This window comes from Carcharodon carcharias, chromosome 3, assembly GCF_017639515.1.
Source record: "Carcharodon carcharias isolate sCarCar2 chromosome 3, sCarCar2.pri, whole genome shotgun sequence".
Lineage (NCBI taxonomy): Eukaryota > Metazoa > Chordata > Chondrichthyes > Lamniformes > Lamnidae > Carcharodon > Carcharodon carcharias.
In genome coordinates this window covers 152301269-152319307 of record NC_054469.1, presented here as the reverse complement: position 1 = coordinate 152319307, position 18039 = coordinate 152301269, and the positions used below count along the sequence as shown (strand labels likewise).

The window sequence follows — 18039 nt, the reverse complement described above, 5'->3', positions numbered from 1 at the left end:
CCTCTTTCTCCCCAATCCCCCACCTATCCTCACCAATCCCTCTTCTTTTCATCCCCAACTCAATCTTCTCTTCCTCCCCAACCCTTCCTCACTTCCTGCCAAAACACTCCCTTCATCCCCAAACCCTTCTTTTCCTCTCAAATCCCCGCTTCCTCCCCTCCCCTCGCCTCTCCTTCCCTTCCCTCACCTCCTCTCATTTCTCTTCCCCTATCTATTCCCAACTTCTACGCCCTCTGCCTCCTTTCCCCTTCCCTTCTATCCTCTCCCCTCCTGCTCCCCCTCTCCTCCTCCACCCCTCCCTCCACTCTTCCTCCTCCCTACAGTATAAGGATGCTTGAGTTAGTAAGAGTTAATTTGGGACTGTGGAAACAGACATTATGATGCAGAATGTCACATGATGGTAGACTGTGTGTAGAGAGAGTCTGAGAGGTGTCGCGTGAAGATAACACCTAGTTAGGGCTGTACCTTGGAGATATGTATACAGTTTTGTATTAGCAATAAACAGTTTATGTTCAACCACACAAACCTCCAGATCTCTTAGTGAGACAGCAAACAGCCTTACAACATGGTGGCAGCTTTTGCACAAACACAGAACTGAATAAGCTGGAGTAGCACCCCGAAAACTCAAGGCATGGAAAACTAAAGAAGCTAAAGCTCTGACCTGTGAGAAGAGTGCCTAAATCGAAGACACAGTTGGAGGTCACCTAAAAATGCTCCATCTCCATACCCAATTGAACGCAGAGACAAAGGACCAAGCCAGATCACAAAAAGGATGAGCAAAATTCAGGAAAAATACGATTGAAAGACTTGAACGGATGCAGAGTTAAAGGACTGGGCCAGGTTACAAAAAGAGTGAGCAAAATTCAATAAAAAACAAAACTAACATTTAAAAAATAATCAGAGCACAAATCAGGCAGGGCATACCAATTGTTTAATCGGTGTAGCTAGAGGAATGCTGCAGAGTTGGTGCCATACCACGTGGCGACTGAACTCGAATGAATGAAAAAAAAATGTTTTAAATGACAGTCAGTGCCTAAAATCACCTTCCTATTGAGTTTTTACTCTTAGAAAACCATTTGTTGGCCCAAATTGCTGAATTTTATCATTTCTTGCAGGATCAATTAATTTAAAGAATCAGGTGTGCAGTTTCTTCGGGAGTCCGCCAAGGCCTGATAGGTGCAGGAAGAAGTATTGAAAGGATGGTTACTGTGGTGCCATCTTGGGAAAAAGGAAATTCAAAGCTGTACTCCCCCATTATAGAAATTGGTCATGAGTGGTAAATTAAAACCACCAGACCAATTTAACACTTATGCAAGTGTTATGATATGGTGGATGGTAGTTGCCAGGCTGACCAAATTCACAAGGGAAACTTGGCCATGCTATCACAATTGTGTTTGCAATTTGTATTTATTACGAGAAGGCTTGTACACTGAAGTCAGAAATAATGAGCCCACTACCACCTATAGAGATTTTAAAGATTAAATTAAAACATTTAGTAACAAAAGAACAGACTTAAATACACACAAAATTACAGTTACACAGGTTCCCAACTGCACTCCCCCTTTAAGGCAACAGTCCAAATAGATTCCAAATTTATAAAGTCATCCAACAATTTTACCACAAGCACCCACTGGACAATGGACTCCCAAAGGCTTTTAATACAACTTTGGTTACCGGAACAGCAGATTTCTGCAGGGTGACTTGTTCCCAAAGTCTGTTTCACATCGTCACCTTTCAAGATCTCAAATGGCCACACCTCACACAGACTTCTAGCCTTTTTAAAATATATTTCTATTACATTTCATGTTATCATTATGGCTAGCACATTTGGAAAAAATGAACATAATCACTTTGCCTTACTTATCTTGCCAGTTGTAAACATCTTTAAAGTTTCTTTGAAAACCAACCATTTCTCCACTGACCTAAAAATGCAATTTCGTTCACACCATCTCTGCGAAGGCTTCACGTTAGCTTTACTCATCTCCATTCCGAACACCTGTTTTACACCTCACTTCTTTGGTAATGTAAACCTTGCAGTCTAACTGTCTCTAGTTTAATTAACTTAGCCACACACACAGAACCATACACACACACACACACGGGGCAGAATACTGCCATCGGCATGCGGGGGCGGACCTGACATGCTGACACGTAAAATGACACGAGATGATGACAGGCGTGCGTCCCAACGTCATCGTGCATCATTTTGATATTTTGTTCAGTGGGCGCGCACCGGAGGCAGCTGCGTATCTGCCGCACTGTCAATGTCCTATTAAGGCCATTAAAAAAGCCATTAAAGTTGTTAACAATGGCAGCGTTAAGCTTGGCAGGCAGGCAAGGAGCCCAAGTGGCCTTCACGTTTTTCGGGAAACCTCGTCCGCGGGCGGGATGAGGTTTCCTGAAGCTTGAATAAAATAAGCAAACAAATTTTCTTGACTTCACAAACATGTCCCATCTCATGTGACACTATCGCATGAGGGGACATGTTCAATAATTTTTCACTTTACTATTAAAAACTTTTATGATCTACTTAATCTCCCTAAAACAGCTCCATGCCTCAGGGAGTTTGCTGCGCTCTTTTGCGCGCATGTGTGAAAGAGTGCAGGCCCCAACTCTCCCTCTTCCCCCCACCTGTACAGGTAGTGCTGAGTGCTACAGAACACGTATTATGCTAGGCAGGCTTTAATTGGCCCGCCCACATAAAATGGCAGCGCACAACCGATTGCAGGCGGCGGTCAGCTCTGCTTCTGCACCCGCTCGCTCCTGCTCAACCTGCCCAACAGAGGTAAGATTCAACCCATAAGCTTGCTTAAAATATTTCACAAGAATATTAGGAAAAATGATAGTTCCAAGTCCATACCAGATGCCAAAATTGTGTGTCATGGAGAAGAATTTTTTCAGATTACAGGAGTACATCAGGATTGTATAGGAAATCAAAGGAAGTCAAAGTTAATACATTTTTATACTTACTTGGTGAAATTGCCAATAAAATAATCCTATTGCAAGGCATTGATCTATCCTCAGCCAACTTTGATAAGATATTGAAAGCCTTTGACAAATATTTTAATCTTCAAGCTGTAAAGCATGCAGAGCTTAAAAAGTGGGATAGAACAACCACAAGAAAGCAATGGAAGGGCAAAAGACAATACTGAAGCAAAACGCACAAGGGTGTCAGACTACGTCAGCATAATGAAGCTGAAGAGTTTAGTTAGAGAAAAAAGAAGGCTTAGAACTACCCAGAAGGTTTAGAAAATAGATCTTTTTGAAAATGCCGACAGATTACCCAAAATTCAACAGCAGGTGGCAGTAGTGAGCCATCTGGCTCTGATTGAAGGTAAAGTAGTGTACCGTCCCAGGCTGCGAGCAGATAGTAAAACCATGAGTAGCATGATCACAGAACCAGAACAGACCTGGCTAACAGTGAAACCAAAACGAAGGACAAGGACAAAGCTCCACTGCATGTGGAGAAAGAAAAAACAGAAATAAGATTGGAAAATGTTTATATCAAAGCAGAATTGAAACACAAGATTCAAGCAGAGTAAATACCTTTGAAAATGCATGATAAACTAAAATCTTCAATGAACCAAACTGTTCAAGGTCTGAACAAACATATTTTTGAGGTGTCACAAAGATACAAGGAGGCTTTCAAAGAGACAAAGGCTGAATGTTGTTAAGAACTCAATAAGCAAAAGTCTAAATCATGTGCAGACTCAGTATGTATCTCCAGAAAATCACAAGGAGCAAATAACAGCTCTGAAATCCATTCTTGGCAAATCGAAGAAGGAGTTGGAAGAACTCAACCAGAAATGTGGCCAGGCAGAACAGCAGGTAGAATGTGCACTCAAAGAACTTGCTGTCTTCAAACACTCTTTGAATAATCAATAGTCCCCCCTGGAAAAAACATGAGGAGTTAAAAAACTGTTGAATATCACCACAGGAAAAACTGCATTGACACTATCTGTAACGACAAAGCAATGCACTGCAGCGCAGAGAGAGATGGCAAGAGCTAAGCAAGAAAATAAACCATTTGAAAGAGCAGCTGATTGTCCTTCAGGATCAAATGCAAAAGTACATAATGCTTCAGCAGCATGAAGAAATGAAGATTGCTTTGAATAGCGGAATGGAGGAACAGCAGAAAAAAGTCAAGAAGACTGTTCTGAATTGCAGGAAAACTCAAGATAAAGCAATTGAGCTTCACAAAGCAAAGGAAAACCTACTGAAGGACCTTCACACGCTACAAAGATCCCTTAAGTCAAAGTTCATTCCTCTGGATAATTACAAAGAGAAGCAACATGAATTTAATGTCACTCTGAAAGAATTGAAGAACCTGTTGGCAAAGAAGATTCAACAATGTTCCATATTCCAGGAGGAAAATGTTAGGCTACAATTAGACATCCAGACATTGAAAGAGGGAATACTGTTAAGGTACATCCCTGTTGAAGCATTTGAGACCCCCAATGAAAGCACTACTGAACAACAAAGTTTGGGAACTGCAGGAAGGAAAGGAGAAGATGAAGAATTCTTGCGTACAGGTGTAACAAAAAGTAGAAAACTTGCAACTCCATTTTGACAGTCAGAAAAAGCGTTCTCTACCACTTCTGCAACATACCCAAGGGAAAGTAGAAGTTCTCACAAAGGAGTGTGAAAAGTCTCAAAAATACTTACAGAAGTAAATTTTTTTTAAATGTGAACTTGAAGGATAGAACAGAGAAATTAAGCTCTGCTAAGGAGAAACTGTTCAGCATAGAGAACTAACTTTCACGTACAGAAGATGAGTTTGCTAATGAAAAATTAGAAGTTGATGAACTTCAAGTATCAGAAATTTCTATTAAGTATTGTGAAAAATGCCTGGAACAGGAAAAGGAATTGATGGTGAATCAGAACAGTTGGTTGAATGCAGAATTAACAACCAAAACTGATTAAACTATTGAACTTTGATCCAATCTGAAATAAATGAAAGATGAGATGCACAGTATGAAACAGTGAATCCAGACTTTAAAAATAGATAATGAAAATTCTAAGAAACAGATTAAGGATCTCATGAGTGAATCGGAAGATTCTAAAGAGCAGTCAGTGATCATGGAAAAAATATTCCAAAAGGAACTGAATGCCCAAGTAAAGTTGTTCAGCTTGCATAAGATTCCACAGAACTCAGAAACAAAGACAACTAAACTCAGAAGTAGTTGCTGAGCTGAATTAAATTATTCATAAACTTGAAAAAGAACTGGAAAATAGGAAAGTAAACAAATATTTGGCTAAAATTGTTAAACAAGTGGAAATGAAGGTTCCATTTTTGAAACGTGAACTTCCAGGAAAAACATGACGGACCCCATGGAAAAAGAAAACCCAAGTCCACTCTATGAATGAACAGAGCGAACATTCCCTCTGGAAGGAATGCTAAGCACGTGGTATCTGATCAAAGAAGACAGATTGTCGACAAAGAAAAACACAACATTAAAGAGTGCAAGAGGCGAACCAGATGTTGAAACCCGAGTATTTGAAACATCAGAGTCATCAACTCTGAACCAACAAATACAGCCCAAAGCAAATGAGGCTACCACTCCTCCGAATGGGTAGGGAATGAGATGTGGAACAGTTGTAAAGCCTCCACACCATCTGAATTTTCTAAAGTTAGAGACTTGGGAGAGAAATATTATATTGTAAATATATTTGGCTAAGGACTTGGGGGAGGTGTAGTATAAAGGTGTTCGGGTTAGTAAGGGTTAATGTGGGACTAGGGAAACAGTACTGCCCACATTATGATGCAGTGAGTCACATAATGGTAAACTGTGTGTGGAGAGAGTCTGAGAGAAGTCAGCATGAAGATAGCACCCAGTTAGGGCCATACCTTGGAGATATGTATATAGTTGTGTGTTAATAATAAACAAACGAGCCTCCAGACCTTTTTCTGAGGCACCAAATAACATTGCAACACACCACTCTGCGCCCCTCCCTTTTTCCTCCCCTCTGCTTCCCCCTCCCCTACCTTCCACTCTCCTTGCCCTATCCCACACCTTTCCTCTCTCTTCCCCTTCCTTCCCATACTCCTCTGTTCCTCCCTCCCCTTCCCCTCCCTTCCACATCCCCTGCGCTCACCTCCTCCACCTTTCCCTTATGCCCTACTCCATTCTTGTCCTGCTTTTCCTCTTTCTCTCCTCCCTCACTTGCTCCCCTCTCTGTCTCTAGCTTGCTCTTCTTCTGCCTCTCATCCCTTGGAACCTGCTTCTTCCTTGCCTTTATCCAAATATCTCTGCACTGTTTAGCCCTTCTTGACCCGAACTGTGCTCTTGGTCTTGACTCCCTGTTTGCATCATCATAGGAGATTGATTAATAATATAAAAATAAAAATAGGGACTGAATTCTGTTTGTTTATTTACTCCTCTTTGCCCACTTTGCCTGAAGACTATGGGCAGGATTTTTCACCCGTCGGGGGTGCGGTGCCATTTTATGTGGGCGGGCCAATTAAGGCCCGCCCAGCTTGGCATCTGCAAGGAAGCGTTATGCGCTCCCCATGCGGGTGGGGGGATTCCCAAAATCGAGAGTGCGCTCTTTCGCGCATGCACACGAAAGAGCACATTCATCTCCCTGAGGCTAAGTGCTGCATCAGGGAGATCGGCTTTGAATGTAAAAAACCTAAAAATAGAAAAATAAAATTTCCCTAATATGTCTCCTCATGTGACATGTCTATAATTTTTACAAAAACTTTAATTAAATTTTTTAAAACCTACATGAAACCTCATCCCACCCGTGGATAAGATTTCATGCTTTTTCTACTTCCCAACAGGGCTCCTGGCCTGTCCGCCAACTTTAAGGTTGGATGGGCAGGTCCACTAATTAGTTCAATTACTTTGTCAATGGCCTCAGTTGGCCATTGACAGGTTGGCGGGTGCGCAGCTGATTTTGCTGTGCCCCCGCCTACTGGAAAATGTAAATGGAGCGCGGTGACGTCGGGAGTCCTGTCCGATGTCACTGCGTGTCACTTTATGCGTTGGCAAGTGGGCCTGGCCCCCCCCCCCCCCCGCCAACGGGAAAATCCTGCCCTATATTTGCTCTTGGTTCCACGAATGTATCATCGCAGGAGCTCAACCCACAAACACACATAGATAGAAAGATAACGGCCTGGATTTTCGTTCCCGGGTCAGGAGCACAGATTGGGGACATTTCCCAGCTCCACAAACCCAACCCAGGAAAAAATGCCCTGGAATTTGGAATACTCGTTGTGGAGTGGCAGGGTTCTCTGTGAGTTGGGTCTGCTGCCCCGAAACAAGTGCAGAGTCTGCCGGGTGTGGAGGCGGACTGGACAGAAGGCCTGCACTGTGACCAAGATTTTAAATAAAACAAAAAACAGCCCTCCACCCCTCACCTTTCACACCCCCTCATACCCTGCACACTCCTTATGGTCCATCCATGCCAACCTGTGCCCCTCCACCCACCACCCCATGGACCTTTATAGCCTCTATGCCAATTTAGTGCCAATTCATGCCAATCCATGCCCCCTTCCATCACCCTTTGCCTTTACATCTATCATGTCAACTCACCCAGTGTCCACCATATCACAACCCATGCTAAAATTAAATGAAATAAAGTTCTATGTGTTTATCGATGAAGTCACTATTTTACTCTCATTCTTAAAAACCCATTCACTACATTTACAATCTTTCCATGACATCCTTATAAAAACAAATATTTAATAAAAGTGTTTAATCCCTTATAAAAGCAAACATTGGAATTCATAAATTCACTTCAAAAGTCTATAGCTACTTGCCACTATCAGTCAAACTACGAAATGGAAGAAACTGTACTGTGATATGGAAACCCTACAGTGATAATGCTTCCTCTGGAGCAGCTATTTCAACAAGTTTCATAGATGTTTGGGATTTCAGCCAAGCTTCATGATGTATGCTTGGCTGAGAGCCCAGATATTCATTAGAGTACTAAAATGCCTGTACCCCAGAAAAAATATTGTTTGATTGACAATTCAGGCTCACTGATCTCTGCTGTCAATTTGACAGGGAAAAATTTTCACCCCATTGTGGGGGGGGTGGGGAGTGCAGGAGTGGGTGCGGGCAGGCACACCTCTGATTGGCGTCCCCATTTGGGGTGCACCACCAGTTTATGTGGGAGGGCCAATTAAAACCCACCCAGTGTGACGTTCACCAGGAAGCGCTATGCGCTCCCTGTGCGGGCGAGGGGATTCCCTTGGCCGAGAGTGTGTTCTTTTGCACATGCACACAAAAGAACGCATTGATCTCCCTGAGGCTAAGTGCTGCCTCAGGGAGATCGGCTCCAAATTTAAAAATGCTAAAGAGACAAAAACAAAATTTCCCTGACGTCCCCTCATGTGACTCTGTCACCTGAGTTGGGACATGTCCATCACTTTTAGTGAAACCTTTATTAAATATTTTAAGACCCTCATGAAACCTCATCCTGCCCGTGGATGAGGTTTCATGCTTTTTCTGAAGCCCGCCAGGGCTCCCGGCCTGCCCGCCAACACTAAGGTTGGATGGGCAGGTCCATCAATACTGTTAAGTACTTTTTCAATGGCCTCAATGGGCCATTGACAGGTTGGCGGGTGCACAGCTGATTCGGCTGCACACCCGCCGACCTGAAAATAGAAATGATGCGGGGTGACGTTGGGAGTTCCGCCCATTGGTGAGCGGGCCCCGCCCCCGCTTGCCCACTGGAAGATCCTGCCCACAATGTTTGTTTATACAAGTTAAGTATTTTAAGGGTTTGTGGTTTTTGTTATTGATATTGAGTCTGAATGATTGACTATTTTATTAGTTTGTTGTGAAATGGCTTTCTTTTTCAACTTAGGAGAAAGTTATGAATGAATTACTTTTTTAAAGCATTTTAATACATACATATCAGGTTCATTGGGCATGGAAGTGCCATGACTTGGCATAGGGGACATGAGGTGTCATGGGGGTGGGTGGAAGGGCAGAGTTTGGCTTAGGGGGCATGAACCTTTTGAGCTTACCTTTTCAAAGGTCCCCTCATACAGACTAAGTTTCATGACTCCACTGAGGGGCTGTGAACCATGACTCTTTAAAAACCTGGCCCAACTCCTTGAAAATTGCGGAATGGTCAGAGCTGCCTATCTCTGCAATGGAGCCAGCCAGGTTGTTGGTGCCGGATATGGGCTTTTGACAGGAACCAGCCCAGACCCTTTAGAGGCACTCCCAAAATCAGACACCCTGGGAATAGGGGCGGGAATCGTGGAATTTGGACCCACTCACCATTTTTAAAGGGCTCCAAAGTCATCCTGACTCTGTGAAAATGCAGGCCATCGTGTTTCCCACTCCCGGCTAATGAAAATCAGATATGAGTGGAGACAGCTGCTGGTTTATTTGAGCAGCTGCCTGCACAGAACACATATTCATAAATCCTGACCCAGTCCCATTCCTGCCCCCGTGAAAATGGTAGGTGCTGTGTTCAGGAGCGGGACTTCTGGATTTTGGCCTCCCCCACCACTTTTGCAACAACGGAGAGGCTCTCCGTCATTGTGAAAATCTAGGCCAGAAAATATCAGTGTCCTCAAAGAAATCGTAAAAACCAAACGTAGAGACACAATGCAGAATGCCCATTGAAAGTGGCTAGATTGGGAGGGGGTGATTGAAGTACTTTTTCCCCTCATTATGACCTCAGAATCCATGGAACTGTACCCAACAAAACCAAGGTTTTACAGAATTGTTACAGCACAGAAGGAAGCCATTCAGCCCATTGTGTCTGTGCCAGCTCTCCATAGAAGCAATTTACTTAGTGCCACTCTCCCAACTTCTCCCCATAGCTCTGCACATTCTCCCTTTGCAGATGATAATTCAATTCCCTCTTAAATGCTTCAATTGACCCTGCCTCCATCACACTCTGAGGCAGTGCATTCTAGATCCTAACCACTCGCTGTGTGGAAAAGCTTTTCCTCATGTCACATTGCTTCTTTTGCCAATTATCTTAAACTTGTGCTCTCTTGATCCTTCCACCAGTGGAAAGTTTTTCCCTATCTACACTGTCCAGGCCCCTCATGATTTTGAATACCTCTATCAAATCTCCTCTGAGCCTTCTCTTCTCCAATGAAAACAATCCCAACTTCTCCTATCTATCTACCAGTAACACATTTAATAATTTTTGTTCCATGCAATTATATCCTCCCCATGAAATATTTGTTGTGTTTGGTAGCGAGAGCATTGCAATTGAGAGGAGGGAGAATTGTGAAAAAAGCAACACCTCAATACTTGTTGATTAATAAGTTGGTATTTAAAATGAATATTTACATCTGTTGTTGCGGGTATTGTTATGTGATCTAAACAGACCACAGTGATCTAGATATGCAGGATATGACCTACATTCTACTTATTGCATTGACTATGGCTTCATTGTTCATGAGTTATCAATCATAATCCACAGCCCCTCCTTATGTATTCTCTAATGCAGACCTGAATGGTGGTTTCTGTCTTACTCTAGTGCTTTGCATCTGAATATTTCTGTAATCTTTATGGAAAGGCTCATATCTTTTCACACAATATCAGTGCAAATAGCTATGGAAAACTGGAATGCATATTTAACAACACTAACTTCAAATTGCCTGTCGGCCATTGTCTTGCTGCATTTCAGGCGCAACCTGACACCAAAGCCTTGCCCTGCAAGTAGGAATGCCATTCATGCCATTTAACCTTGTTTTCACTTCCATAATGATGCAGTGCTTGTTCCATTCAAATTTGGACCTCTCGATATCAGTTTAAAATAATTAGCATTGTCGACATTCAAACAAAACAAGCTTTTGATAGAGTTTTCTTCCTGAAGGTAATATACTAACTTTTCTTACAGAAAGGTTTTGAAAATTTTAACAGCCATTCTGCACCATCGCTAGGTCTGTGTGTACAGTGCCCTTTGACTCTTAAAATTCTGAATATGTAAGCAGCGCTGTAGCTTTAACATTACTTCTGAAATGACAAGTATTCTCAGAGGAGCATGACAGTGTTATCTTGATGTAAGCCATATTCGTTTGTCCACACTATCGATTAGAATAGACAGCAATGTAGGTTGTTATTTGAACCATTGGCTCTTTACCAGTTCCAGACAAAGAACATCTTCTCCTTCATGGGCACAGTGCACCTCTCACTGCTCTGATCATTAGATGGAATAACACACATGTATAACATGTACACCATGTGGTCTATGACTATTTTATCTAGTGCACCCTGCTGTTATCAAAGCACTAACTGGAGGGATAATCGGAGAAAATATCAAGTTTATCTTGATGTACAGAGTTGTCTGTGATAATGAAGCTCTGTACAGCTCCATGGGTGCCTTGCTTGCTGTAGGTAGCAATTTCATTTGCTAGTTGCTGCAAAGTGCTAATGCCTTAATTTTTAGGTTCTACTGGTAACTGGCTAGTCTGAAAGTTAGGTCAGTTTCTCTTATTTTTTTCATATATGAATTCAGCCAAATCCACAGCTTTTTAGCAATGGAAGACACATGGCAGACCCACTATCTGGTGCTCCAATCCCATCCGCTGAGCTGTTATGCTAGGAATGCTTCATAAAGGACAATAATGGGAAATTATATATTCTTTCTTGATCCTTGCGGTACGAACTCCAGTGTCAGATGGCTGAGCTGCCTGGCCTTTGAATCCAGGGCAGCCTGTCCTTTCATGTTTGGTGGCCTGAGGTGGCTCTTAGGTTCCTTGGAACTTTTTCTCAAAATATTTGACTTTCATATCGAATAGTCTGGGAAGAAGGGCCCAGCAGGCAATGGGCCTGTTGGGTGTCTGTTACATTAACAACTCAGATGTGTTTTTCTTTCTTGAACTTGTTGCTGCAACTAAGTGGTTTTAAACAATTAAGTCCAAGCTTTTGCTTTTGCAATATATACTTTACGAAAGACTGATAAGAGTGAGAAATCTGGAGCCCTGTTCAGATTGTGCCCTGTTGCATACAGGCGACCCAATGACAGTGTTTTTCATGTGATTTACGACATCCCACAATGTGTTTATAAACAATTGAATAAAGTTTGCCAAACCACTTTTGCATGATGATGATTTCCCCTTTAAGTTCAGATTCCAACTACTCCAAGCATAGTACAAAAAAAAACAAGACTTATTTTTCAACCATTTCTGCTCATTCTCTGGTAAATATTTTTGATGTTAGAAGGTACTGCTGTAGCCTACATTTTAAATTTAGATTGAGATCGAAGGTAGAACTGAACCAGCAGGATTGCTGACAGTTAGAAGGGTTTTTTTAAAAGGTTGGTTCTCTGGTGATCAGATCGCTACCTTTCTAAACTTAAAACCTCAACTACAATTATTTCAGTGTTGTCTGTTTTGCTGGTTTATGAAGAGAGAGTAGAATGAAGGCTCTACTAGTCACAGGAAACAAAGATCTGTTTGCTTCATTTTTTAAGCAAAACAATAAGTCAAAATGAAGCTATTTTATCTATTGTATAACTAGGGCAGAGATTTATTTATTTCCAAAAGGTGAAACTTTTTGAGAGGACTGAATGTCCGTTGCCTGTGTGTACCTCATTATTCTGGTTACGATTGGTCTGTTTTCAAAGTACTTAGCATTCAAGTGAGATGGCAGAGTGAATTGGGCTCCTGCCTGCATCAGACTGAATGCAGGCTATTTCTTGAAGGAAATACTGCAGCCTTCTGGACTGCGTCTGTTTCTCGAGGGAGAGGCTGCCGAAGTCCCACCCACCAGCGAGAAGGAGGAGGAGGAGGAGGAGGGGTGGGGGTGGGGGGTTGAATGAAAGACAAGACAAGCCCTAAACACCATGTCACTCTGTGAAGGAGATAGCAGCAACAAGGCTGGAAGGCTGGTGGAAACACAGAAAGCTTAAGAGGAAGCCGGGACTGCAGAGATTTTAAGCCTGCTGTATTATCTTCCTCATCCTAAAAAATAATTGGAGTTGCTGTGGGCACTTATCAACTGACATTTTGGCAATCACACTTTTATCAAATAGCAAGGATTGTATACCCTTTTTTGTAAAGGAAGGACAAGCTCCGACAGAACTCTGAATCCAAAGGAAAAATCTTTCAGCTGTATTTAAACTGGCAAGCAGCAGAAGGCAGAGAAGTCCCGAAAGCCTCATCAGTCATTGACACTGTCAGGAATAGTGGTTTAAGAGGAAGAAGGGCCTGGGGCACTACACGCTGTCAGCGAGTTCCCTGCATCGGAGATAAAGATTCCATCTACATGGGCAAACGTTTGGAACAGCAGCCAATGTACCCTCAGTACACTTACTATTACCCTCATTACCTCCACACAAAGGTACTGTACGCAAACAGTCTGTCTCTATGTATTTTTTCAGTATTATATGCATATTTTATACACTTATTGAATGATGAATGACAAGTCACCTACTGAGTATTGTGAATTATGTTCTTTTTTACCTCTCTTCAATGAAGTGTCCTGCAGGCAGAACTATTAGTCTAAATAGGTACTTGAAAGAGAAAGGTCTGTTGTTATAGATTTGCCTATTTATAGGATTAACACTTTTTGAATGATGCTAATTGAAACCCTTTATTGCTCTCTTTATGAAAGATAGATAGATTTCACTTGCTTTGATTTTAAAATAAATTGTTTGCTTTTTTATTGAAGTATCCTAGGTACTGCTGGTTAATTCCTTGGGTGACATGTCATTTACCTGTTAGTTGAGCTGCTGGGAAGGCCTGTGCGTTTTTCTTTTTTAGCTACAAATTTGACCGCAGCTGGTGACTCTTTGATTTGATTTATAATTTTAATGCATTTACTTCCCTGTTGCCAGTGGCAACTCTTTTAGACAGTACGTATTACATACTGCTTTTGGAAAGTCTGTCTGGCTTCGCTCATTGTGCAATCCAGCTGGTTTTATTTCCCTCACTATTATACAGCATTTTACAAGGTTTTTTTTCCCTTCAAGGTCGATTTCCAGAGAATGTGATCTCTGCGAGCGTTCAGCCTACACCCTGTTGGCTGCTTTGGGCTGGTGCTGGCTGCTACAGTGCCTGCAGTCCTGTGTTGTTAAAGCCAGAATAAAATATAGCAGTAAAATCCTCCTTTCAATCCTCCTTATAATTGTTGTTTTAAAAAAAAAATTCTCTGTTTTCTGTTTTGTTAAACGTCTCAGAGCAGAGCAAAAAAAAAATCACATGCGCCACAGCCCACAAAGTAACCGAGAGCGCATGCTAACAGAGTAGAAGGAAAACATCTGGTTTTTATTAACTGGAAAGCTAGTCATCAGCTCCTGGGCCATTTTAATAATACCAGTTGAGGTCCCAGTTCAACTGCAATTGTAGGAGGGTTTGGCCTGGATCTAGGATCCCTATTTTCCAGCCCTCTTCACCGGGATAGGGAGACTCTTACTCACTTTAGTAGTTTGAGTACCGACTGCTTTTAGATATACAAATCCTGCAATTTCTGACTGGCGTGGAAAATTGCAGTTACATTTTGTCATTGTTTCACCATTTTTGATGATTTGTGACTGGGGAAGTCTTCATATGCAGTGCTAATTTTAATCTACGTGCTATCAGTTCCCGATTCCTGGTCATTTCTTAAACATTTCTTTGTGGGCATGGTTTAATAGTAAAACCTGGTCTTCTAGGCAGTGCCTATGCATTGGTTAGGATCCCTATTCTAATTAAAAGAGTTTTTTTTACTCTCATCATTGCAAGTAAATACGTAGAGTTTTTCTTCAGCTCCTTTTGATTGAATGCTACTGACAAGCTAAAAACCTAAGAGAGCAGTTGTGCAGCACAGTTTAGACAGCATGGTTTAAATTGTAAGTAAGCTGGCTTTTAGAGGTCAAGAATGCTTTGCAATGAAGAACGTTGAGAATCTCCTTGGCACTAAAGGCACCAAATGCGGACAAATGTTACATTTATTTGCACATGAACCCTAGATTTCTGCAGTAAATTGTATCTGAGGAATGGGTGTTAAATGTATGCATGCATCTGATGATTTATTAATATCTGAAATATTATTTTGAACAATATTTTATGCAATTTTGGAAACATAAAAGTGATTTTAAAATGAGCACTTAATATTCAATAACTGCTGAAATGTTCATGGAACAGCCTGTTTTAATTTTTCAAAAAAACTATAAAGTATGCTTCCACATGCAGGATAGTTACAGTATCCATGACTCTGCTTTTCAAAATAATTTTATAATGTTGGTTTGAAAGAGGGTAGAGTTACAAATTCCTCCTCCCCTTCCCATGAGATATACAGTCATGCTGGTTTTGTACGTTTGCATGTCTGGACTGTAGTGTTCCAGTTCTGTGATTCAGCTTGTACTGTAGCAAAGCAAAACCAATGATACCTATTGATTCAAAATGGAATGTGTGTTCTCTACAAGTACGCTGCTTTCTGATTTGATGGCCAGTGATTTGTTGTGGCCTGACATTGGCACGTTGAAGTTGATGTCAGTTGGCAATACTGTTATTGTTGCTCTTAGTAGTACCCATTTAGAGTTAGCTGGTGTTTCTAGAAGGACAGTAGGTTCGGCCATTTTGCAACATGTATAAATTGAACCTGTCACAGAACAGTTTTGTTATAGATTGGTAACAGTCAAACAAATTAAGAAGAGTTTTGTGTTTTGTCTTGAAACCATGTTGATTCCCATAAAGCAGCGGGGCACTTTATTTTCATTTTGAGCATGCTACTTCAGAGAGAAAAAAGTCAGTCTGCAGCTCTGTGACCTTTGTTAATCTAGTGGTCTTGTTTATCGATATCCTTTAATAAAGCTAATGTCACAATACTCTCATTTTAATATAGGCCATGTGCAAGCTAATTTTACAATAAGATCGCCATTCTAAAGTAATCAGGTCTCCCAGCTCCTGATTTGGCTTTTTAGGAAAATATTCCAACACATTCTTGCAGAGCATTAAATAGCTTCCTGTGTACTCTCTTGAGTACTGTTTTGGATAATCTAAACACGGCCTAAAAAGGTATAAGTGCATTACAATTATGGTGCTGTTTTGCTAAATAAATAAATGCAGTCGGTTTCATAGCTAGTTATTATTCTAGGTCAATTTTTGTGGAAAATGTCACTGCTGTGAGCTGGCTTGTTCGCATGAGCTGAGGGGAGTGACCTAGGCCAACGCTGAAGGGGCAGGGGTGGTGGCTATAGGGCTGGTTGATGAAGATGTCTCCAGGCTCAGCAAATTTTAAGCTTGTGTAATCCTAATGTGCAAGATTTGAATTTATTTAATGAATAGAGATCAGACAGATTACCTGGTAGGAATTTAGGAACTTGTGATCCTGATTTTGACAAGTTGGAACGTCATATTTCAAGGCAGAAAAAAATTATAAATATGTTGAAAACCTGAAAGAAAAACAGAAAATGCCGGAAGTACATCCTATACAAGAGTACTTGAGGTCTGCAACTGAAACATTGACTAACCCAGTGATGCTGACAAACATGTTGCCTATTTTCTATTTTTATTGAAGATCAGGTACAGCGTCTGATCACAAATTTAGCCGGTATTGAACATTTTAAGCTATTCCAAAGTCAGGATGAAAGGATTTGTAACACCAGTGAGTTTGCTGGTCGATGATAAGATGGTGGTGCAATGTCATTGCCAATGATGAATCGCTACATTGTGCCTCTTTGCTCTAAATTTGCGAAGTATGATTTCTTTGGTCCTGTTTATCTGAGCCTTCTGTGTATTTCCCTCTGTCAATTTGACTTGCATTGCCCACAGAAGCTGGGAGACAGACATTGAAAAGTTAGTGAATCAAAACTGTATGAACGCAGAATTTAAAACACTTGTTGCACTGACATGCTGTCTAATTTGAAGCTCATGCACAAGAAGTATCAATGTGTGTGTGGCTATGATTTGATTTGATAACCTGTGTCACTTCTGTAGTGTCAAGTCACTGATGACCCCCTATTGTCTGCTCATTTTGCAGTCTGATTACTTTTTACCACATTTGATGTATCCCCTGCTCCACCATCTGGACTCACAGAAGGATCTTGGTGCAGGGATTCCGAATACCAGCCAACCTGACAAGGCTCCTTGCCTTGTGTTATTCAGATTGTGTTTAGTGCTGAGTGTGGAGCAGGGTCAGATGGAGGGAGCAATTCATCAAACAAGCACAAATTTCAAACCGCCTTCTCTAGCCATCTGCAGCCTGGAGTGCAGCCAGGACTGGACAGGACACACAGATGCTCTCAACCTATACAGTATTTTCAGTATTACCGTAAAATATAAGCATATTATCTTCAGGATTGATGCTTCCGGATTCAGACAGTTTACTGTCAACTGTAGGAAGGTCACTCATCTAAAATTAAAGCTTGAAAAATGCAAAGCCACAGTATTTCCAAACTCAGTACAATTAATTTTAAAATAAAAATGCAAAACCTTTTCATTGCCACTATTTCCTGTTTTGAAGAGGAGGAAGGGATGGGTTGGAATGTTCGCCACAGCTAGTGTGATGGTGTCAGATTTTTTTTTCTGGTTGGAAAATATTCTGAGATGAGAAGGATGAGAAGTTTTCTTATTCCGTTTTTATTGACAGATTGTATGCGACTCATCTGGTTTGGAGGGTGTATTTTTAGTGACTTAAAAGACAGGGGATGGAATTTTACAGCCCTTCCTGCCAGCGGGATCTTTTAGTCCCACTGAAATCAATGGAGTTTTGAATGACTCGCCACATTTCCCGGCCCCTCCCCCGCCATGGCGGGGCCATAAAATTCCACCCTAGATATTTGTTTAAAAAAACGCGATGATCATCCATCTGTACTACATGCAGAAGACAGTTAAGGAACAATATTTTACCCTTGGTGTTTGAAGGTTTTCTTCTGCCGTACAATAGATGTAAAAACTACCTCGCTCTTTCTTCCAACTTTGTGTTAAAACTGATTTTTAAAAGTGCCTTCCCTCCTTACGCATTAATAGTACAATAGAAATGGTTGATTGAAAGATGTGTGAGGTTTTGTAGATTTTAAAATTGATGATAAAGAAAAATAAGATGAACCAACATTCACCATTCGAAGGTGGCAATTTTTGATCTGGATAGTCTTCGATTATAAGGCCTGTATTGGAAGACAATGTTGACG

At 41.4% G+C, this 18039-nt stretch overlaps 1 protein-coding gene across 3 annotated transcripts in view; it reads left to right on the top strand.

Annotated features, from left to right (window-relative positions):
- Positions 1-12774: 12774 nt before the first annotated feature.
- rbms3 (RNA binding motif, single stranded interacting protein) overlaps positions 12775-18039 on the top strand; it is a 699194-nt gene continuing 693929 nt past the window's right edge. For all 3 annotated transcript variants that reach the window (XM_041183426.1, XM_041183425.1, XM_041183427.1), the window contains exon 1: positions 12775-13268. In XM_041183426.1, the coding sequence (XP_041039360.1) occupies positions 13194-13268 (75 nt within the window). In that variant the 5' untranslated portion in view covers positions 12775-13193. The remainder of the gene's footprint in view (positions 13269-18039) is intronic.